At 37.0% G+C, this 24,834-nt stretch overlaps 2 protein-coding genes across 4 annotated transcripts; both read left to right on the forward strand.

The window, feature by feature from the left end:
• The first annotated feature begins 67 nt into the window (after positions 1-67).
• LOC137136970 (zinc finger protein 665-like) lies at positions 68-9,242 on the forward strand. The gene is made up of 2 exons (XM_067522786.1): positions 68-867; positions 3,790-9,242. The coding sequence occupies exons 1-2, from the start codon at positions 517-519 to the stop codon at positions 5,335-5,337; spliced, it is 1,899 nt and encodes a 632-aa protein (XP_067378887.1). The 5' UTR covers positions 68-516; the 3' UTR covers positions 5,338-9,242.
• A 3,710-nt stretch (positions 9,243-12,952) lies between these two features.
• zgc:113176 (uncharacterized protein LOC554708 homolog) lies at positions 12,953-19,130 on the forward strand. Of its 3 annotated transcripts, none has more exons than XM_067522806.1 (11): positions 12,953-13,265; positions 14,445-14,505; positions 14,590-14,607; positions 14,683-14,813; positions 14,938-15,064; positions 15,214-15,347; positions 15,550-15,703; positions 15,808-15,891; positions 15,986-16,156; positions 16,580-16,636; positions 17,953-19,130. In XM_067522806.1, the coding sequence occupies exons 1-11, from the start codon at positions 13,005-13,007 to the stop codon at positions 17,988-17,990; spliced, it is 1,236 nt and encodes a 411-aa protein (XP_067378907.1). In that variant the 5' UTR covers positions 12,953-13,004; the 3' UTR covers positions 17,991-19,130. The 3 variants fall into 3 exon arrangements, with proteins under 3 accessions (XP_067378907.1, XP_067378905.1, XP_067378906.1); XM_067522804.1 differs by having other exon boundaries at positions 12,954-13,265; positions 15,214-15,380; XM_067522805.1 differs by lacking the exon at positions 14,590-14,607 and having other exon boundaries at positions 12,954-13,265; positions 15,214-15,380.
• Positions 19,131-24,834: the final 5,704 nt, after the last annotated feature.

Genomic DNA, 24,834 nt, shown 5'->3' on the forward strand with positions numbered 1-24,834 from the left:
TTTGAACTCTCGGTCTGTCTCCGCCACTTTGTGTCTAAAATGTCGCCTCTGTATTCTCGGAGAGAAATTCTCGCCTTGTCATAGAGTCTCGCGGTAACTAGAATCTCCCTCGAGAAAAACCAGAGTGGGTGAAGAGACAGAGTGACGTCAAGTTAGTTGCCTTTTTTTTTAAACATTCGGTCAAAACATGTAAAAAAAACAAAAAGCTGTCAGTTTTTAATGATTCTAAATTAGGTGTAAACTCCAGAACTACTTCATGGAGGAAAAAGCATGAACAGCTAAGTATTATCAGACCTTTTGGTCTGCGATGAATTTTCTCTTTAATCCCTAAATTATTTGGTCACAGAACCCGGAAGAGTTTTATTCCTCGCTGCTGCAACTCTACTGTCTTTGAAGCTCTGTTTCCGTTACCGCGAGATTTTGTGATAGAGACTGAGGCGACATTTGAGGCGCAACGTGGCGGCTACAGACAGAGAACAAAGGTCCCTCAGCGACCGGGATCAGAACAAGAACGGAATGAAGGAGGAAAACCAGAGCCCAGGTTTTGACGAGCCGGACCAAACTAAAAGCGCAATGAAGGAAGAAAACCAAGACCTGGGTTTTACAGACCAGCACTACGACAAATTTGAGATAAAGGAGGAAAAGCATGACCCGGATTTCTTAGACCAGCACTACGATAAAATTGAGATCAAGGAGGAAAACCAGGACCCGGAATATATAGAACAGGGCTACTACAGGATTGTGATTAAAGATGAGAGCAACGACCTGGATTTCATCGACCAGGACAACTACAAGATTGAATTAAAGGAGGAGGACCAGGAGCCGGACATCCGGACCTCCGACCCCGCTGGTCCCAGCCATCAACAGGTCAGTATCTGTACCTGTTCTAACCGTTCACTTCACCAGTCCGTTCATGTTCTGGATCTGTACACGTACCCAGTTTGCCTGTTGCGGTCTGCAGAACCGTGGAGCACAGTAGCGAAGTGCATTTACTCCGGTGCAGTTCTCAAGCACGACAAGTACTTGCACTTATTTTTGTTTTCTTTTCATGTAGCTTTTCCTCTTCAACGCTTTAGAGTAAAAGTGACGTGTATTTCAAAGCAGATTCAGTTTCTAAGAAAAAGATAGAATCGACCAATAAAAGATCACAGCAGCTCTACATAATTAATACTTTTATAAATTTCTCTATATTTTTTAAAAGTTTTTATTTAACTGTTTTCTGCTGTTTGAATGCAAAAATACATAATATTTTAAGAGCACATTTAGTTGTATTAAACTAAATAACAGTTATGTTATGCCAATTAAGTTATGACCCATCTTCAGACATCCTGATAACACCAGCAGAAATTACAGTCGTGTCCAGTCCTGTCATGTACTACATATGGAGAGTGACTTAGTTTTGATTGTGTCGCCTATGACCACAAAGATTTGCTTAAAGTGTCGATGGGTTTAATGAATTAAAGCAATATTCATTCATTCATTCATTCATTCTTTCATTCCTCTCAGCGCTGAAGCGTTTGCAGGGCATTTTAATGTGAAACTTGGGGTTGAGTTCTTCCTTGACGCTGTGGTTTGGAGTAGGCCCAGGTGCTCAGTTACTACTTTTCTTACAAAGCTTCATTTTCACTTAAAATTAAGAGAAACACATAGAAAGTAATTGTAAAGTCAAATCTACTTTTAAGTGCTGAATCTTAAACCTAAAAACCGTTTTCTGCAAACAGAATTTAAAAAGGTTTTTAATCCATATCATCTTTAGTAGACTATTCACCATTTATGGGATGATGAAGAGATACTGACATGATATAACCAATCACCAATAGCAACATATGAAATAAGTTTACTCATTTAAACCTTAATATTTATATTATAAAACCATGGTATTAATAGGCAATAGTGCAAAATGTACATCAGAAATAAAAGACCTATAACTGTACTAAGTCTAACCACCAGGAGGACACATAAATGAGAGCAAAGACATTGTTGATTCAGTCCACATGACCCACAATATTCATTAAGCCTCATTACACATCCTGTGGTCACACAACTATGAGACCACACACGGTGCTAGATGTGAGCCAGACACATAGGTGGGTCCACACCATTACAGATAGTAGCAGTCTTGAAGATTAGTGGAGCATTTAAAGTCCAGGTTTTAAGGGTGTCTGAAAAAGTATCATTTTCTTTTAAATCTTAAATTTTGTCATAGATTCTCATACTTAATTTCTTAATTTTAACCTGTGCATATTTATGAGGATATATATGTTAAATTACTAAGTACTGTGGTAATGTCCTCTATATGGGAAAGACACTGAACCCCCAACATCCCATTCCCCTCCCGAGCTATGCAATGCCGGTCCAAGCCCGGTAGAAATTGGGGAGGGTTGTGTCAGGAAGGGCATCCAGCGTAGAAACTGTGCCAAATCAACAAGCGGACAATGACCCACTGGTGTCCCTGAACTCACAGGATAAGCCCAAATGGGGGGCGGAAAATAGATAGAGCTATGTATATTCATCATATATAGCTGTAATATATAATTATATATAATTTCTTTTTGTTATTTTTATTTTTTAAAGGGACAAGCTGAAAACTATTGATCTTTTGTGTTATTATGTTTTTGCTTTGTGTGTATTTTTACAGTAAATTACAGGTCCCTCCTAATTCGTTTTTGCTGTACACTGTAGATATAGGTTATAGAGATCAACAGATAGATAATTACATCTTGATATATTGCACAGCATAACAATTAGAACAGTACCTTTCGCATTCACTTACCCAAATTTTAAGTGAGCAAAAGTATTGGAACAGAGTTTTTAAGTAAGCAAAACGTAATATTAGGTTGAATATTATTATTGTTCACGAATATTATTCTTTCACTTCCTCTTTAGCAGGTGAAATCCGTTTTCAGTTGAAATCCATTTTCACCAGAGTTCCTTTGTTTCTCCACAATTGTGTCTTTCCATCACTATGGTAGAGGTTCATCTTGGGTTTTGTCATTCCGAAAAAAATGTTTCAGAACCTTTAGGTATCATCTCTGTAATTTTTTGGCTCATGAAGTTTCCTTCAAATGGTGGCTTGTTTTTTTGCTGATGTCAGTGACAGTTTTTTTCTCTTTACAGTTCTCACAATGTTTCTGTCATCAGCTGTTGTAAGCTTTCCTTGACCTGTTCTTTGTATGTTTGCATCAGACCAGAGTTTTTTTTTCTTTTTAAGGACATTCACAATTGTTATATTGGTTATGACCAACCCTTCATTCCTGAACAGAAAAAGTGGTTACAGATGATGAATGAATGGATGGATGTTTATGACCTAGTTTGCAATGACACTGGTTGATTTTTTGGGAAAATAACAATGTAATGTACCTTATTTGTTTGTTTGTTTTGTCTGGTGTGTGCCACCCGCCATTTTTCCTTATTGGCAGCTTATTATTTTAATTTAATATTCTGTTGTATGTATTGTTTACAAGGCCCAGACCTAGTCTAAACTGTTCTAGCCTCGAACATTATGCTCTTTTATCTGGGATATATGATTATGGTATGTTCTAAAATGTATAGTGTTCATCATTATTTTAATGTAGTGGTGTACAGGGTTGAGAATGGACATTTGGCTACACATACCCATACACAGCATCTGTAATACACTGTGTGTTCTTCTTACAGTGGACACTATTAGATTAAATTTTGAGCCACAACATTAAACCCGATTTAAGCATTGTGGCAGATGTGTATAAAGGGTTGTAGATCACGCACATCAACTTGAAATCTATCTCTGATTCTGTTTGTATTTTGTAGGAAAAGAGAAGGAGAAAGAGACCCAATATTCACCACTGTCAGCAATGTCCCAAAGCTTTCCCAACACGGGCTCGTCTAGAAATTCATCAGAGAAGTCACACTGGAGAAAAACCTTACAGCTGTGATCAGTGTGGTAAAACATTCAATCAGAAGAGTAACTGGAGAAGACATCTACGAATTCACACTGGAGAAAAATCATACATCTGTGACCAATGTGAGAAAGCTTTTACTTGGAAGTGTGATTTAGAAAAACATAAACAACGACATACTAGAGAAAAACGGTATAGCTGTCATCAATGTGGCAAATGGTTTACTCTAAAATGTCACCTAAAAACTCAACAGTTTCATACAGGAGAAAAAGTGTATAGCTGTGAACAGTGTGGAGAAGGCACAGAGAAACTAAATCATCACCGTTGTCAGCAATGTGACAAAACTTTCCCAACACGATCACGTCTAAAGATACATCAAAGAAGTCACACTGGAGAAAAACCACACATCTGTGACCTTTGTGGAAAAGCATTTACTGATATAGGTAATCTAAAAGCCCATCAACTTGTACATACAGGAGAGAAACCATACTGGTGTGACTACTGTGGAAAAACTTTCAATCACAAGAGTAACTTACAGAAACATCTACGAATTCACACAGGAGAAAAACCTTACAGCTGTGACCAGTGTGGCAAAACCTTCACAGGTGTGGGTACATTAAAAGACCATCAACGTGTACATACTGGAGAGAAACCCTTTTGCTGTAGCCAGTGTGGAAAGACTTTTAATCAAAAGGGTAACTTGAAAAAGCATCTACGAATTCACACTGGAGAAAAGGCGTACGTCTGTGACCAATGTGGCAAAGCTTTTACATGGAAGTGTGATCTACAAAAACATACCCTGCGTCATACAAGAGAAAAACTGTACGGCTCTGACAAACGTGGAAAATTGCTTACTCTGAAAAGCAACCTTAAGACAGAGCAACAGTATAACTCACCGCAAAAATTGTTTAGCTGTGACCAATGTGGAGAAGGCACAAAGCGACCCAATCACTACCATTGTCAGCAGTGTGAAAAAGATTTCCCAACACGATCACGTCTAAAGATTCATCAAAGAAGCCACACTGGAGAAAAGCCATACAGCTGTATTCAGTGTGGGAATGCTTTTAGTACTTCAAGTGCACTGGATAAACATAGCCGTGTTCACACTGGAGAGAAACCATACAGCTGTGACCAGTGTGGGAAAGCATTTACTGATACAGGGAATCTAAAAGCCCATCAGCGTGTACATACTGGAGAGAAACCCTACTGGTGTGACTACTGTGGGAAAACTTTTAATCACAATAGTAACTTGAAAAAGCATCTACGAATTCACACTGGGGAAAAACCTTATAGCTGTGACCAGTGTGGGAAAGCTTTTACTCAGAAATGTGATCTCCAAACCCATCAGCGCATTCACTTTGGAGAGAAACCATATAGTTGTGATCACTGTGGAAAATGTTTCACTCAGTCGAATGGCTTAGCAACACATCAGTGTATTCGCACTAGAGACAAAGTGTAAAGCTTTGACCACTGAGATTGAGGTTTCTCTACACCCAAGCTACACCTTACACTGAATCTTTTAAGAGCTCTGAGCTGTTTTCTGCTGCCCTCAGTTTTTACGACCTAAAGTTGTTTTGACTGGCTGAGAATGCTAACAAATCTTCATAACGCATCTCAGGACATAAAGTTTATTTAAATCTTAATTTATTGTGAGACTATGTCATAAAAACAATAGTATTTATAAACGGGAGAGTAATGTAGGTAAGAAATCCAGATTATTTTCACTTATATATTATTCATAAATTTCTTTTTCCAAAATATGAGAACTAATTTGTTTTTGAAATTATGTGGACAGTTTAGGGTTCTACATGTAGTTAAAGTGAAAGTTAGCAGTGTACGACTAATGTATCAAATGCTAATGCTTCTGAATCAAACTACCTCACATTACCACTTAATATTAACATTCTTTGTCAGCTATGTCCTCACAGCAGTGGACACAGCACTTTCTGTGGAATGGCCTAAACACTAACAGCTTTGGAAATAAAACTGGTTAAGCATCTATCTTCAGCTCCCATTATTGTAAATTCCTTTCACTAACCCACATTTATCTTCAACTATCCCTACATTGGCCAGGATCTTGGACAGTATTTCAAATTGACACACAATATAAAGATGAGCTTCATACATTCAGTAGTCTTCTAAAGGAAGAAGAATTTAAATGTATACTGTAACACGTTTAAAAACACACTATACACTAGCTTTCTAACTATACATCATTTTCTAGATTTATTAAAAACTTTCATGTTAAGACGCAGTCAGGTGCTACTGGCCATCTATAAAAGAACTTGCTACCAGAAATGTGATGTTGGCCTTACTGATAAGCTCATAGGTAATAGTCCTTCCGGTTCCCAACAAGACAAATTTATTTCATCACCATTTGAAAGGGACCAGTAGAATAACCCAAACCGACAAAAAATTTAAATTGTTAATTTGTTTGTTTCTTTTTGCCAGTCTTTGCTATAACCTCATCTTTCAGTATATAGGAGAATTCAAACAGAGGCTAATGGGTGAAGCCATTATGTTTCTGCATGCTGCTGAATTTTCCTTTGCTCTGACATGGTTTCTGAGTCCTAGTCTGCTCCTTAACCATTTGTAGCATTATTCATATAACAGTGTAGCTATTTATAAATGTTTGTTGAACCATGTCAGATGTAAGGATTTGCTGTTTTTATATACTTCTACATTCAGTATCTTGGTGTTTAGAACAGATTTAAACAAAACCTGATATTGTTACTGTCATGTTACTACATATCCATTTTGATGTATGTTTGATTTCTTTTTGCCTTTTTATGATTAATTTTTTTTTAAATTTAGTAGTTTCATTTAGATTAACCTTCAGATTCCTGGCCTACATCTAAGCCTCTGGAATTAATTTATATGTTTTGTGATTTTCCGTGTATTTCTGATATATTCAACATATGATTGATTGCTGCTGTGCTTGTAATCCATTACCTTTAGGGGCAAGAACCCACAGGGATAAACAAAGAACCAACCCACACTTCTCAACACAATCCAATGAAACACAAATTATTAATCAGAAAATAGAGAAAAGTCCAAAAATTAATAAGCATTAATCATAAGACCATTTACAAAGAGAAAATAATAATATAAAGTAAATAATAACCTCGTGTCATGAACTTTTTAAAACTAAAGATGTTCAGCTTTTGGTAGCATTTATTTTTCGTGTTTCTCCATTACAATAATTAAGGTGATACCGCTTATGACTGCTCTTATAAATAGAAATAGTTTGCCTGGATAGCGCATTGGTTTGGGATGCAGAAGGCCATGGGATCGAATTCCATCCCACCAGATGTGGCCTAGCCATCAAGTGCCACCTTTGTGCCAGTCCAGAGCCTGCCAAAAGCCAAGTTTTGCTTATCGGTTTTGTGAAAATCAACCTAAGAATTGGGGAAAAAAAACACAGAAGATGGCGACATATGTAGTAAGAACAGTGTTATTTATTTTAAATTACATGTGAAAATGTTGTTTAGACTGACAGAATATTGCTCTTTCTAAATAGCGATAGCGGAGGGCTCGAGTTTTGCAGTATATGAAGCCTATGAAGATTCTGAGGGTATGTTACAGCCAAAACAGTACCATAAATCAAAACTTCACTAATCATAGATACATTATGTAGTTTGCTGGTAATTACTAATGATTTATTAGCTTCATTATAAGCAAAGTCAATATGTTTTTCAATCTGATTTCTCATTAAGTATAATTTGCAGAAAAATATGAGAAACTAAAAAAGTTTTGCTCTTTAAAATATGAACTCCTTTAACGACATTTGACAAGGTCTTATTTATTAGCATTTTGGGGCTGTCATAGGATTTTAAAAATGTTACATGATTAATTCATATAAATCACATCATTTATTTACTGAGAAAATATTAAAATAATTTTGGTAGATGAGTGAAAAAGTTCATTGCAATCCATTCTGAAAGACGGTTAGGTCCGGTCACAGGCTAGACTTGAATTTGTGTCTGAATGCCTGATGGAGTGAGGCTTGACAAGGCCTAACATCTGCAGTGGGCCTGAGCTGGCTTAAAGTTTTTGCTGCTAAATGCTTTGTGTTGAGTTGGGTTAACCGTTCAGTCTGAGTGTTTTTTTTTGTTGTTGTTTTGTTTTTTAAATGTAAAGGTCTTTTCATGTTACAAAGTTACTATGGCCACAATTATTTGACTCATCGGGTCAAAGGACTCCACAGAAGGCAAATAATCAGCATAAATGTTTTTATTTCTTACTGTGATTAATAAAAAGGATTATATTATTTTGAAAGCCCAGTATTGTTAAGTGTTTACATTTGTATTGTACATACAATATTATGAGATAAAGAATTAGGGACAGTTTGTAAATTGATGAATGATTGTGAAAAATACAATGAAACCAAAAAAAATTTGCCTACAAAAATGTATTTGCACTTAGAAAATATACTCAACAAAACAAAACTCATATCTAATATCAAACATGTTACAAATTGTAACCATTAAAGTGTATCATGACCATAAAAATAACTTCTGATTATACTCAAACAACACTGAGTGAGATGTATACCTGTAAATAATGTATATACACATACTATAAAAGTATAAAGCGCCCGGGATTTTGTTTTAATAAATCAATTTTCCAATATTTTATTTAGATTTTACTGTAGATTGAGGGAAAGTGTCCTTGGCTGAGTCCTTGGCTTTATGTGTCAAATATCTCTGGTTGTGACCATTACCATGAAGTTGCTGGTGTGTGCATGGTCACTTGTATAAACCTGTCTGCCAAACGGCTAAATGTAAAAAATTACTAAATTTACTTATAATCATTGGGTTTTCACTGTATTTCTGTGAATTGTATTGCAATGAACAGACATGTCCTGCAAATAAACTGTATATAAAATTGAAATGTCACCCGCTGCTTTGTTCTAGAGCAGATAAGACATAAATCACTCTGTAAACAATATTTCAGTCAATTACATAAGTCGATATCAGAGTTTTTCATGTGGCTAAAATTGAACAATCACAAAGGTTATGTGTGACTGGAAATTATCATTGTCACAAGAAAAGCTGCCTTGTTGGATCTGTGGATTTCTTGACATCCTTGGATTTTTTTTAGCTTTAAACTGCAAGAATAAATGTGAGTTTTTGGAAAAGCCCAATCATGTTGTTAAAGTCTTATAGTCTTATACATGGCACAAAGCATAAACATAAAGGAACTGTTCTGCAAATCCCAAAAAGCCAAATAAAAAAAGAGCCTGAAATGAGATAAAATGCTGTAAAAGCAATTTATATAGCTCATAAGTTTGTATCCACCAGCTGGAAGCTTGAGCCAGAAGTGCTGCTTTATATAGTTTATATATTTTTAAAAATAATTAGGTTAAAGTTTATTTGAATGTTTTCAGCAATGTAGGGACTCTGGTAATTTACCACTAGCTTTGTTTGAAATAAAAGAATATATAATAAATGCATGTTTTATTGGACATTACACAATTTTCAGCGCCCGCGAGTTAGCACTGAGTGTCCCACTTAGGGACACAGCTGGTGTTTGGGCAGGAATTCATTCGGGGATACTTTTGTATTTCAGCGTGAAGCTCTACTCACTGATCCGCCAAGGGCACTGCTGGGATTTGAACCCAGGATCTCGTGTTTACTAGACAGGCCGGCTCCAGCAACTTCTCTACTACTTCTCTTGTATCAAAATCATCGCTCCCCGTTGTTTCTCTGACAACTGAAAAAAAACTTAAAAGGTAAACTACAAAGCCAACCGTCAAAGCCAACTATCAAAGCTATATGATGTCACTAATGACATCACCAGTACACAGAAACAAAACACGACACACAATACAGTACAATTCACAATACACAATACATACTACATAAAACAAAAAACAAAACTTGAGGAGACCGTTGGTTGGCTCATACAGGCGCTTTGACCAACTAAGCCACAGCTGTGCCAGACAGATCAGTTTTCTTCATCACAGGACAGCAACTCTGATTGGACCTCCAAGGTCTTGGTTTCTAAAGCCTTTTGCTGATATAATATTTGAGTCATTAAAAATAAATGGAAACTCCTTTGCCTTGACAGGAAATTCAAAGTGGAAAAATAACTCGCTATAACTAAATGAGGAACCTTGATCACTAAACACTTGTTTTACGCAGATAATGCAATTTTTGTCCAATTATCCGAATAAATAGACCTTATGTATGTTTGAAGAAATCATATAAATTAGTGACCAGGACTGTTTATAGCATCCAGACATTTTGACTGGAACATTTTATGGTTTTACAGCAGTAAAATTCAGGAGCATCAAAAGATAAAAAATAGGATTGGGAACACTGTTACTTATTCATGTGGTATGTTTTAAAGTGCTGCTGTATCCATTCAGACAGATTTTGCATTTGCCATCATCCAGAACATTGGACATGCAAACATAGAAGATGAAATGAGGTACAGTTGCATGTAAGATTAGAGCACTGTTTGCAGTTGACTAGTTTTCTGCATAAATTGGTTGTGAAATGTGATCTGATATTCACCTTACCATTTACCACTTACCAAAGTCACAAATATCACACACAATTAAACACAATCATGACCTTTCATGACTTAATTGAACACACCCATTAAAAATACAAAGTGATTGTGGCTTCTGATGTCACTAAAGGTCAACTTGGGTCAGCAACCTGAAATCTAATAATACAACACTGGAGTTGTTGTTTGGAACTACCTTATAAAAACACTCAATAGTATCAGTGTGCACCGATGTGAGCCATGGCCCACAAACAGAGATCTCAAACCTACGATCAAGAGTTGTTGATTTGCATGTAGCCGAAATGGGTCATAGTGCAATGTCAAAGACGTTTGATAGTAGTCACTCCACAGTAAGACATGTTGCCTACAATTGAAGAAGATATAGTAACAGCTAAAAACTTCATTGGAGTTCGTTTACATCACTGAGTCAACCATATGCAAAACACTGAACAGGCATAGTATCCATGGCAGGAAAACACTAAGGAACCCATTGCTTTTCCAAAACAACATTGCAGCCCTAAAAGTTTGCCGAAGACCATCTTGACACCCCTCAAGACTACTGGGAAAATGTCTTGTGGACAGATGAAACAAAGGTAGATGTGTTTGTTTGCGTGGCATGAAGAGACAATCAACATGAAAGCATCATCCCAACAGTGAAGTACAGTGGAGGGAGCGTCATGATTTGGGGCTACTTTGCTGCCTCTGGACTTGGACTCGTTGTCACTGTGAAAGCAAAAATGAATTCAGGGTTTATCAGGGTCTCCTGCCTGCAAGATGAAACTCAGCAGAAGCTGGGCGATACCACACAAGGATCCTAAACATTAAAGCAAATTTACTACAGAATGGCTATAGAGGCACAAAATTCACCTTTTATAGTGAACCAATCAGAGGCCAGACCTCAACCCGATTAAGACTGACCTCAAGAGAACCATTCACAGCAGACGCCCTAGGAATGTGGCTGAGCTGAAGCAGTTCTGTAAGAAAGAATAGTCCAGAATTCCTCCTGAACATTGTGCAGGTCTAATCCACAGCTACAGGAAATACTTGCTTCAGGTTTTTCCAGTTAATACAATTTCTTACATTTAATCAGTCATTACTTGTTCCACCATCACTTTGTAATTTTAATGGGTGTGTTCAATAAATACACAAAAGATCCTGGTCACATTTCACGACCAATTTATGCAGAAAACCAGGAAGTATAATGCAGGATGTTATAGTAGTAAGTAATAAGTATGTGATATGTGGTATGCTTCCAGATTTATATGACGAAAATGGTTCAGTGTTTTAAAGTGAGGGCAGCATCTGCTGGTAAATCATTGGTATTACATGTGACTGGGCACAGAATTAGAGCAACAATTCATGAGGTCATGTGATTTTTCCGTTTGAAAAACACCTTACATTGTAATAGTTAATGTAAGGTGTTTTATCCTTCCACAGAAAGTCAATGATTCTACAAGTCAGACAGTAACTTGTGGCAGCATAAGTTGAAGACTTGATGAGCCAAAAGAAAAAGATACAGGGAAACACTAAATCTTGCTCCAGCTTTCATTCTAACAGCACTATTACCATTGGAACTTATTCTTTCTCTGGGGGTGGAGAGAAAAAAATGTATCCTCACTTATAACCAGCCATCGTCATGGAAACACCCAACTGAAATGTTTGAATTCACGAGTGTGGTGGGTTGTTGTTTTCAGGCGTAGTTGAACCACGTGCACGTTGTCATATCATTTTCCTGGACTTTTCAGGAACAATAATTAAAGTAAGAACAGTTTTTGGAGCAGGTCCTGCTGTTACATAACACTTGTATGCTCTCTACTGAGTGCAAGACCTCAGGGCATGATGGGAAACACCTGGATCACCTGATCTAAAAGCTGATTGGTTCAAATATTGTAGCAACAGCATGATGCATTATAGAAACTTTGCCTCTTTTATGAACATGAAACATTTCTATTACAGTTTTCACTATAAAGATTCTAAAAACAAAATTATCATTTTCATTTGGCCTAAAAACGAATACACATCTGATTATAATTCACATACTGCAGGGGTTCTGAAGAACCAGATATGAAAACCCCTGCTTTAGACTGCTTACAATCTAGTTCAAGTATGAAATGAATATGGTTAAAAAACTAACTGATATATAAAGATTAAATCAACATCTGCACAGATCTGAAGCCCAGACAGTTTAAAGATCAGATTTTTTTGGTTGATGTATTTTGATTCATCTTTTGCATCAACGTACTTCCATATAAAGTCATTTCCATCATTTATAACCAGCAGCAGATTTTAGGATGGTTTTGAGAATGTAAATCCATTTTAGACTATAAACAGATCACTTATGCAGAATTATAACTCACCCGATGGAAAACCAAAAATATTTATTTAAAATGACGTTTTATTTGATATACTTCAACTTCCTGAACTGAAAGAAGCTTTCAGGTTGTTGGGACAGGTGGAGATGGTCCGGCCAGGCTATTGGGAATTCTGACATCTTGGCAACAGTAACTAAGGGGCGGGTCTTAGCGGGGGTTCATTTCCGTTCTAGCGAGCTATGAATTAGCGCGAGACGTCGGGACGTCGCGAGATCATTGAGCTGACATTTTGGAAATAATGTGGCGGCGAGAAACGGAGAAAAAAACCCTGGATTCCACCGAACAGCAGCCGTGCAAGACCGAAATAAAGGAGGAGAACCAGGAGCATCTCATGGAGGAGAACCCGGAGCCGGACTTAATCGACCAGGACTACAAAATTGAAATGAAGGAGGAAAACCCGGACCCGGATTACATCGACCCATCCATAAGCGGAATTCAGGAGGAAAATCAGGACCCGGACCCCCGGAGCTCAGACCCCGCTGGTCCCAGCGATCACCAGGTTAGTGTTGATTAAATAATGATTTAAAACGGCTTCAGAATGAGACCAAAGACACGAGGACGAGACTCGAGGGGTCCGTGTATGATCCTCTCATTCTGGTTTTAGATCAAATCTGGAAACAACTAAAAAAAAGAAAGAAAACCCGGTCCAGAGTTTGTGTTTAGCAGGGTAGGTCTTTATTTTGGTCGTTAAAAAGACAAAACTGTTGGAATTTCCTGGTTTTATCTTGAAGTCACTAACTTAGGACAAAACCAGGAAATCATGTCGGTTTTTTTTTCTTTTTTCTTTTTTTTTCAATAGGTTTTATTCAGCCAAGAACATATGCGAACAAAACACAGCAGGGGGCTTAACAACAATAACACATAAGAGTACAGACAGGTAACAGCAGCAAAAAAAAAATAAATCAATAAATATTATGACTAGTACTATAACAATCACAGAGCCAATCGAAATATCTTCTAATATCAATTTTGAAGACAATAAACAGTGGTTTATTATTAGTTATTTTACATTCATGAACGAAGATCTGTCACTCTCCTCTTTCTTGTAATTAAAGGTTCCAAAAAAAAGTATTTTAAAGAAAAGCCGAAATTATTGAGCTTTTGATTAGAATGAAAGTAATGTCATCAGACCAAAACACCTCAGTATAATCACAGGTCCAAAACAATTGTCTCAGGACAGGAACCACAGAAAGAGCAGTGGGTGTCCATGAACCTTTCCAGTCCCAAAGGAAAGAGAATGTTTAACTGGGTAGTATTTGTAAGGCAATTTAAAAGAGATTTCTCACTTTATTAGTTAAAATTTATTTTTAAGGTAGAGTCCAAACTTTTTTCCAGGGCAAGTTATGAATAATATCCCAGTAAGACTTCACAAGAGGAACTGATACAATAACCTGTTCTTAACAGACTGGAAAACATATCTTACATTATTTGTCTGGGATCAATATCTGGAAGAACAGGAGCTGAGACAGAAAATGCTGAATAGTATGACCACACCAGGAAGTCAGGTCTTTGTTTTTGAGAACGTGAACTGCTTTGCATGCACAGAAGAACAAAAACAAGGATTGAAGACAAGTTCCCAAAAAGCAGTGACATGTCTCAAGTGCTCAATCTCCTTATGATTCAAATTGTTTACATCAGATCTGAAGAGAGTCATAAATAGTGTGTGTGTGTCTCACAGCTCCACAGATCTTCAGAGGACGACAGCTGCCTTAACTTTGCACTGTCCTGGGAACTGTGCGGTACGTTTTACACTTGTTATGAATGAACTGTTGTTAAAATACGAGCAGCACTAACATGAGTGTTCTCTGTTCTCTCTTCTTTAGGGACAATGGGTCAAAGAGGTGAGTTGTTAACCTGTGTTGTTCTTCAGTGCTCTTTAGTGCTGACTGACTTTCTCTTGATCATTCCCTGACTAGCTAGAACGGTTATAACCGAAGAACAAAGGGAGATCCTGAAATCCTTTTTCCAAGAGGGAATGGCAAGTGTCGGCTCGCCATTGATACCAGCAGCTGCCGAGGCCACTGGGTTGGCCCCAGTTGTCATAGAGGTAACTTTCATTCCATGTGGTCACCACAACACATTTGGACACGCTCCACTACTATGGGATTGGCATTAACGTTGATTCACATCATGACATCCTCTCATCTGTGTTTTTTTTTATGTTAACATAGAACTGGATTGGAAACCACAGAAGGTCTCTGAAATCACCGACTGATCCAAGACCCCTAAAGCCTAAACTTCACACACGGAATCTTTCAGCTTACAATCTTTTTTGCAGAGATCTTCTGCGAAACAAGGGTGAGCGCATTTTTTTATTTTCCAACTATTAGACTATGTGTTCTTTGTTAGTTTAAAACTTGAAAGTACACACTCTAGAACCCTTCTCTGAACTGATGTTTAATAAAAGAAAACCTTCCGTATACTCTAATCTTCTTGTTTCTCCTCAGGCAGACTGAAAGATATCAAGCCAAAGTGGTCCTCGTTGGGGGAGGAACAAAGGAACATCTACTATGAAGAGGCAGCAGCTCTGAAGGCTGAAGGAAAAACACAGCACCTTAGTCCTGAGATGAGAGCACTCAAAGTAAAAAAGCACCTGAAGCAGCTGAAGTTAGAGGTCTGGACCAAAGACTAAGAACTGTTAGGGATATGATGATGTGTTTTAAAAAGTTCAATAACCCTGAATTGTAATCAATCAGTGTAAATGTTTGAATTTGACCAGGTATTGTTGATTTTACTCCTGTTTATTATTTGTGGCTCTAAACTTTCCCTGAACACAATTAAAGGTGTCCAGCCTGGAGGCGCTGGGTGTGGAGACTGCTGTCATTTCATTTGACCGGCACAAAACCAACTTGGAGGTGCATGAAATCTGCAGCAAAGGAGCCTCAGCTTTTCTGGAATCCATGGACATCGCCAACAGTTTTGCTTTGCATTTCAAAGGTTAAAAAAAAACAAAAAAACAAAAAAACGCACTTTCACACAGATAAATGCAAACTCAAGTGTTACTTGATGTCATTAAATCTTTATTTCCATTAAATTTGCAGCTTTCTCGCCACCTGTTTCTTCTACAAAAGAGCCTGTCGATGTCCTGGTCAAGAGGGTGCAGGAAGTTTTCAACCAAAAGTATAGTAAGTACATTCAGAGCTCAGCCATGTTTTACATTCAGATATGGCTCTGTACTATAGGAAAGGTACATTTTCTAAGGTGTGTGTCTAATTTCAGAGGAGGCTGGGGGTGTTGGGCGGCTACCGTACCAATCGCTGCTAAATCAAAGCGTCACCATACATGCTGCTGGACTACCCAACGGCCTAACGCTGAAGAAGCCATCCTTCTATGGACGTAAACAGTTAGAGGAAATACTGAAGGCTGCAGAGCAGATTTCTTTCCAAATAGGTAAGACTCTAAAACATCCTACCGCAGTGCACAGACATGCATAGACATGTACACATGCTTACTGTGAAACATGATGGCAACTCTGGACCGTAGCATCAACTACAAGAAGCTCCTTTGTTTGTTGATTGACGAATTTGACAAAGCGAAAGAAGTAAAACAGTGTGTAAGTGAATAACCTGACATTTTATAAGATCAGTATATGAAATGGTGAAACAACTGATGATAAAATATTTAGCGTCAAACTTGATGTTGTCGACACGACAGAACACCAACCAGAACCCAACCAGGAGAGTGTCCAAAGACGTTTCTTACAAAGTTCTGTGTGACATCTCCTCCTAATACAGAATATCTACAAATAGCTACATTTATGGAAATCAATGTGAGAAATAAAACTACTGACATGTGATGATTTTATGTTTCCAGACAGTGGTGTTGAGACGCAGCCTGTGGAAGAGATGCTAGAGGCTATGTGTGAAAACGGTATGTTTCCTTTGTGTCCTATTTGCCACTGCTGTCCTTTGCCGCTTTGAGGGTGTTTAGGGGGCAGCCCAGCTACTTTACGCATAAAAACACAACTAATAACTAGTGTGGTGCATGTATATCAGTAGCTATTTCTTAAATTCAGGATTTTGTCATTTACAGCATTAACTTAGTGCAGATTTACAGTACATCCTTTGTCTTTGCAACTCTGTTAAAAAAAAACAAACGCACTAACTAGGAACTGCCTTCTGTGATCCAATATGCCAGCCAGTGACACAGGGCAGCGTCACAGCCAGGCTTGTGTGGATAGATACTACTAGTATTACAAGCATTTAGTAGTTACTATTAAAGGCTAGTTCATACATTCCATGTATAAATATCTAAACAGTCTGACTCAAACAAAGAAGCTTCTCATATTTACCAATGTCCATGGTTTCCATCGTTTTTCGCAGTAAGAATGTGTGGGACTTGTACATGTACCCAACTGTAGTATAAATATGTGCAGACATGGGCATGTCAAAAGTATATGATTTGGCCTTAAGCCATGAGTAGTGCTAGTTCACTGAGGATCACTGCTAAAACATCTAGTATTGTGACCGTATAGGCCCACAACCTGATGCATACTTTGGCAAAGCAATGCAGTGATTTGCTTATTCGACCGGAACACTGAATATAAACAGTGGAAAAATGTACTGCATTGGAGGCGCATAAATATAAGTAGTAGAATAACAGTATTACAGAAATACAATTTAATTTATTGATATTTAACTGGGAGAAAGTGGAACAACTGGTTTTCCTGGATACATGGTTTTACTATGTTTTAGGAGGTTTTGGGACTCACCACTCTGATTCTTTAGAGGTGTTACTGCATTTAGACAGTCAGAGTCAGCAGCGTTCAGAGGTGTTTGATACCTCCTACTGCATGTAGTCACTCTTTGGCAACAGTGTTCAAGCCTGTTTTTTCAGAAACCAGCAATATGTTTCAATTGTCTTCAGATTAAATGATGGATTCGATGTTACTGACAAGCAATCGTTTTAAGCGTTAGGAGAAATAGTCCTCTTGTTAATTGATCGCAGATGTTGTCGTTCTCTTGGACAGATTTACAAAAACGAGTGAGCAAATAGACTTTTTTTAAATGTGGGTATGTTCTGATGCCCAATTCCTAAATTGAGATTTAACAATATGATCTGAAGTTTTCTCATCTAAGAAGTGGTTTGAAATCCTAAAATTTACATCATACCTATATGACTTTATAAGGCTTTCACCACCATGAGATCAAACTTTTCTCTCCTTCTTTGTTTGTCTACTTCTGTAGGAAATGGGAGGCACAAAGACCTTCTGCCAAAAATGTGACGAACCTTTCACTTGACCATCAAACCAAAAGACTATTAACGATTTTACGCTGGACACAAACAGTACAGCTGTGAGGTTTTCCAGTGTGAAAAATCTTTTACTCAGCCAGCCACATTTAACCTATACAGCCATTAAGGAAATTATACAGGAGAAAGGCCATACAGGTGCGGGAAACGTGGGAGTACGGTAAAAAGGCACCAGTGAAGGCATACTTGAAAGAGACTGTACAGTTGTGGGATCCTACAGGAGATTTACCTAAAGGTTTGTCAGCATGTTCACACTGGAGACAAACTGTATAGTTGTGGAGACTGTAAGAAAGCTTTTGAGCATGTCAAGTAACCAGTTCAAGCTGGTGAGAAAAAACGTCTTGTGAAATCCTTTCTCTAGTTGCAGTGTTCTTAAAAAAACCACAAGCATTTCACATTGGAGAGAAACTGTACAGCTGTGAGAAATGTTGAAAATAATTTGCTACATCTCTGCTGAAAGGTCACACAGGTGCACACACAGGAGAGAGGCTATAATGGTGTAATCAACATGGGAAAAACAATCACTGTGGTGACTTCACATGTGGAAAACACATAGGACATGAATAAAGAAAGTTTTAACAGTAAACACTCAGTTCAGAAAGATGTTCACTGGCTGGATGATTGCTATTTTATGACCTACTAGATCATTGGCTTGTTATTATTCAGCATTGATCTTTTGTGGTTTTTTATTTTAGTTTTTATTTTATTTTTCAAATAGAACAAGGAAATAATGAATCCACAGTGAAACCTTCACATTGTTTGTTTTGAAAAGCAGGAAATTCTCATAATTTAACAGCTGAAACCATGAAATGTTTAGCATGGTAACATGATCAATTAAAGTCTACTGATATCTTCTTTTATTTATTATTACATGTTTTAATTTATACTCAAGCGTCATATTAAAAGACTTTTAATTATTTATTTGCAATTCTCTTGTCATACAGTGTTATAAGTATTCAGTCATAATCAAAGGTTAACCATAAAATTGTCTTAATAACATGAATTAGATGCAGTTTCAAAAGTAATTTACTGTAAACCCCTGTGACATAAACCTACCTCTGTGGTGTACTGCAGTATCTCTCTTTACATAACAATTACATCTCCTGAAATAACATTTGTCTCTGTGAAATCCTGACTTCATCAAATATGATTGTCTTTTCATTATTTCATTGCATTGTAGCACCTGTTTGTCTTACATTGTTTGCATCATGCCAAATTTGGTGCTTTGATAATACGAGCTGTGTTGGTCGACCCAGAGATTGTTTGACTTCTCATTCATACCTCAAAATTCAATAAACTGTCACATTTACTGTACTAAACATTTTCTGGTACATCAGATGTTAAGATTTGCTGCTTTTGCTGTTTTTATGTATTTATAATACATCAGGTACCATGATGATTGATGCACACACAAACACACACACACACAAAAACACAACCTGGCAAATTGTTTTGAGCAGTTTTCACAATTCAGTTAGTCACGTAACCATTGTGTATTATGTTTGGTTGCTAGTTGCCTTTGTTGTTACACAGATTATAGTTATGAGTGGCTCTTTGATTCCTGACCTTTTATTTAAGCATCTGGACTCAGCTGTATGGACAAAGGTCTACAAGTAGGTTTTTTATGACCTGTAGACACATTTTATTAGTGATTATGTAGTTTTTCTAATAAACATATAAAAATGAGTTCTCTGTAAAAAGAAATGTTATCCATTGTTCTATGATCTATCACCAGTCAGTGAAGAGCTCTAGCTACCGTAAGTCTAAAATGCATGGGACATCATTTGTCCCATAGGAAGAATGACATGGTTATCTAAAAAAAGTTCTTTTTGAGTATTAAGAAATGAATTACGACAGATATCAAGTCTAGTGGTTTAGTGTAAAACCACTTGCACGACCGACTGCAAAATCTCACAGCATGAGGGGAAAAGCCAGGTTCTCACATGATCTAACAGCTAAGTGGTTCATGTGTTGGATCAATTTTTATAGTTACCTCTTTGGTTTAAAGTGAATGAGTTTGATTATTTATTTATTTATTTTTAGTCAGAGTTATAATTAGTAATTAAAGCGTCTGTCAACTAACAGATAAAAGTTAAAAACTAAATACATACATTTTTTTGTCACTCTGGTAACAAAAAGCTGTAGTCAAGACAGATTTTGTAATAAGACGTCCTGACTTCTGTGCCCCCAAGTCTTAGGAAATAATGGTGTCCAATAAATCTTTCCTCCTTCCACAAACAAGTGTTATGCTGGAAACATGTACACACATAATTTGACACCACATCACACACTTCTTTGGACCAACAGGTGTGTTATATGTAAAGGTAAGTTTCTGTACCAACAACACTGGAGAAAATTGTCTGGTCAATATTCCATTTGCTAAATAATCATGGATGTTGGCTAACTTATGAAAACTTCTGCTCCAAATATGACTTTGTTTGCACCCATACTGAATTTGATAGGGCAATCAAAACTATCCATGATTCAGTTAAACAATTAATCCTAACAATGGACAAACAGTCTTTGTAATTGCTATGATTTAATAGATAGAATTTCTCATCTGAAGGAACCTCAAATAAATGGACGCACAGTCAATGAACAACAAACTGTTCCTAATCAGATTAAATACAGACTTCATCATCCAACTGCATTCATTTATTATTTTGCTCCATTTCAGCAAACTATTAACGGTAGTAGTTTGTACTCAGGACAGATACGACAATAATGTCATGGTTTTATGTCCTTTCTTTGTTTCATAGAATAAATAGAATCAGATCATTTTGTTTATAAATGGCATCATGCAAAAATATTCTGAAACTTCAGCATCTTTGAGAACTCGTCACGATTCATTTTGCAGTGATCAAAATTATAAATACGCACCTAAGATTTGGTTACGTTTTCATCATTACACCAAGTGTTTCCAACATTTCACAATTTCACTTATTGTGCAAAATTGTTTCACGTTTTCATCTCCCATCAGCAACACTTCCTTAGTTAAGATCTAAGAAATACAGAGTGTCTAAAGGAAAGAAACACACAAGTCGGAATTTAAAAAATCCCCTTGGGAAGTTAACTTATTAAGACTTGGACAAGGTACTTTGTGTTAGTTACATTGTTTGTTGGACTTTACACAGACTTCATAGTTTCTTCTTTCATTCATTCTTTCAGTTAGCTGCTTGTTTCTATCTGCAGCCTTTTGTTACACACCTGCACAGTTGTATAAAGCCGATTAGAAACCTGGTTACACTCATACATGTCAAAGGAATTTCTGTGCTCAGACCGAAATCTGAGGAAACCACGTTTCTCTACTCCCGAATTCTAAAAGTGCATTTTGCAATGTGAATCCACACACTATAATCTAATATGGCAAATTGAAAGCATTTTTATTCAAAATGCTGCAAATTAATTTAAAATCTAAAACTGACATTTTTCATTTACATATAATTTCAGACCCTTTGTGCACCAGTCAAAATTGTGGTTAGGTAACTTTTGAGTACATTAGAACTTAGTGGCCCATCTGTAGAAAACTGAACTGAATGTTTGTAGTTTAGAAAGGCTCAGACCTGTTTATATATTGTTCCACAATTCACACTGGATGTCAAGACAGAAAACAAGCCACAAAGTCCAAGAAACTCTAGGAACTGCACGTTAACTGCTAATACCTGATACCACTTTGTTTAATACTCAGTCTGAATGATACATTTTAGGCTGACTGACTCACCTTTTTCTCTTTTTAGACCAATGTGTTGTTTTAGCCTGCGTATTAATGAAACCTCTTTCTCCATCTCTGTCTGTCACTTTAGAAAAAAGACAAAGTGAGAGGTCAGCGCTGTCTGCCAAGTGACAAAGCCTTGTTATCCCCAGTGCATCTACAGGCTCATTGTTGTGACCAATGTGGAAAATCGTTTTCTCTTAGAGTAACCTACAGGAGCAACAGCAAATTCATGCTGAAGAAAAACTTTACAGCTTTGACCAATGTGGTAAAGCTTTAGTCAGAAACATCAACTAAATTACCATCAACAGATTCACACTGGCACAAAATCTTACTGCTACGACCGATGTGGTAAAGCTTTGCTTGAGAAACGTAACCTAAAACAGCATCAACTAATTCATACAGTTGAGAAAAAGCACAGAACTCGTCCACCAGACCTTGCTCAGATTTCGGATTTGTAGTAAATTTGGTTACTATTAAATGGTTACTGTACAGTAACCTATGACAATAAGCTTTTGGTTTAACATCTTCACAGTAATTAACAATGAGCCATCAAGTTTGCTGTAATTAACGCTACATGGAGATTACAGGCAGAGATGATTATACTGTTATTGTGAGAGTTTTACTTCTTCAACTTGTGCACTGATAAGATGTTTACTTGTGTCTATTATGCTTAGAGCAATGTATGGTTGTCAAGTTGGTGAAATCTGCTGGATTGACGCCTCCTCCTCTCTGCTCTGTGCGTATGGAGCAGCTCAGCCCCTGTCCTCTGCTAAAAAAGACACACTGAGGAGAGGAGAGATTGCAGCTAAAGTATATTTTCAGGTCTCCTAATCACTGATGTGCCAAAAAAATCTCACCAGGTGCCAAAAAAAGGCACTTGGTTGAGAGACTGAAACTAATTTTCAGTGGCACACATGAGTGAAATGCTTACAGTGTGAGCTGCAGATGTTTTACGGTGACATAATCTGCTCCTAAATTAAAAGTGACAGCATCCCCTACATTTCTAAGCAGCCTAATTTTTATTTAATCTAATTCTATTACATTACACTGACACATTTCTATTATTGAGGCCACCACATATAACAGTGAGGCTAAATAACAGAAATTGTCTGCATGAATAACGGGGCTTAGGACCTGTCTGTACTTGTGAGCAGTGAATAGCAAAATGGAACGATTCACGAAGCACGTTGTAATAAAATAGAACATTGCTAGTTTCACAATGATATGTGTTTACCTGCCTGTGTGGCTGAGCTATTAGCTTGATTTACTGAATTCACATTGTAAAGTGTCCATTTACCATTTACTGTAAGGCTCAACAACCGTGTCTTTCACACTTACCTGTGACTGTGGAGTGAGTTGGGGTCAGCTGAGAGTGATCACACATTTCAACCAATTAGTGTCCAGTATCTATCACACAAATTATTTTTCAGCAGTGAAATATCTCTTTAATATTATGCCTTACAAGAAGGTTCTTTTGAAAGATCTACTATGCCACAGTAGGCGATCACAATTATGAATGAGGTGAACTGTACAGTGCTTTGGATGTTCACAGCCATTCAAAAGATAATAATCTGCTTATTTATCATTTTTAAATGTTTTTAAATGATTTACTTATATTTTTGTGATCATATTTTTGTGTCTGCTTTCGGGTTATCCTGTGAGTTCAGGGCTGCCACAGCGGATCATTTGTTAATGTTAATTTGGGACAGTTTTTTTACGGGGGATGCACTTCCTGAACCAACCCTCGCAAATTTCTTCAGGGCTTGGGACCTGTCTATACTTGTGAGAGAAGAACGTCCAGATGATGTAGCCAAAAATCAGCCTTAATCAGCATGGATACCACTCCGTACTGAAGAGGCATGCCCCTCCCTCTGGACAATGACAGCTGATATTTTAAGACAAGGTCTTGTTAAGTTTTGTGGATCTCTTGTTGTTCAGAGTTGATACAGAGTGATACTTCTTACTGCACTTAGACGATCTTGGTCACAGGAAGCCGCATTGCACACTCCCCTCTGAAAGAATTGGAACAGCTAATTCCTTTATTTTTGCTGTAAACTGAAAACATTTGGGTTTGACATGAAAAGATAAAGAGATCATTTCAGCTTTTATTTCCAGATAGTTACATCTAGATCTGATAACTTGGAAAATAGCTCCTTTTGGCTGATTGTTAAATACTGTGAACATGTTTAACTGACTGCATGTAGGCCTGGGACATGGGGCAGTTTAGTGGTTCACTACTGGTTTCTATATTGTTCATTCTTTTTAAATTTCACTCAGTGACTTTATTGTATTTTGAGTGTTAAGTTTAAGCTGGATTTAGTTCAGGCACATACGCTGGTGTAGAAATGTAGAATTTTCACAGTTTAATTCAAAGTTACTACAATAAATCCTCACTCAATTTAGGTGATAATGATCAGTTTTAGAGGAGTTGTTTAAGCTGCTGTGGGATCATTTTGAAAGATGCTGCTGTTGAACTGTGTCACACAGAGGTGTTTATGTACTTAGCATGTAGTTTCATTATTACACCCATGATAAAATAAATAGCAGACAAAATTCACACTTGAACACATGAACTCTGAATGAGGAATAGAAACGTGTCTTCAGATTCTGACAGAGGGAAACTAGGTTAGGTTTACTATGGTAACTGGTGATGCAGTAGGAAAATAACCCGAAACAATGAAATAAACCTACTACACATTGGCTTCAGACTCCAAATCTATCTTTGCTTCAAATTAATGGACAAAAATTCTCCTCTGAAGGAACCTCAAATAAATGGATGTAACCTGAACATTAACTACTCCCAATTAGATCTAATAGAGACTCCATAATCCATCTTTTTTCAGATTTATTTAAGTAAAAAACCTGAGAACTATTTACACTACGCATCTTGTAAGTCTTAACATTAGACAAAAGAAATCAACTTCAAAATCCTTAACATTATTTATCCATGCAGTGAACTGCCAAGACAAAGATTTAACCTCAATGACAATAACTGTAACTTCTGTGATAATGAAGTTGTGATAATGAGACTACACATCTCTTATTTTTTAATTTTATGTACTTGGAAGCATTTTGGGAAAATGGCAAAATTCAACTACTTTTG

This window comes from Channa argus, chromosome 12, assembly GCF_033026475.1.
Source record: "Channa argus isolate prfri chromosome 12, Channa argus male v1.0, whole genome shotgun sequence".
Taxonomy (NCBI): Eukaryota; Metazoa; Chordata; class Actinopteri; order Anabantiformes; family Channidae; genus Channa; species Channa argus.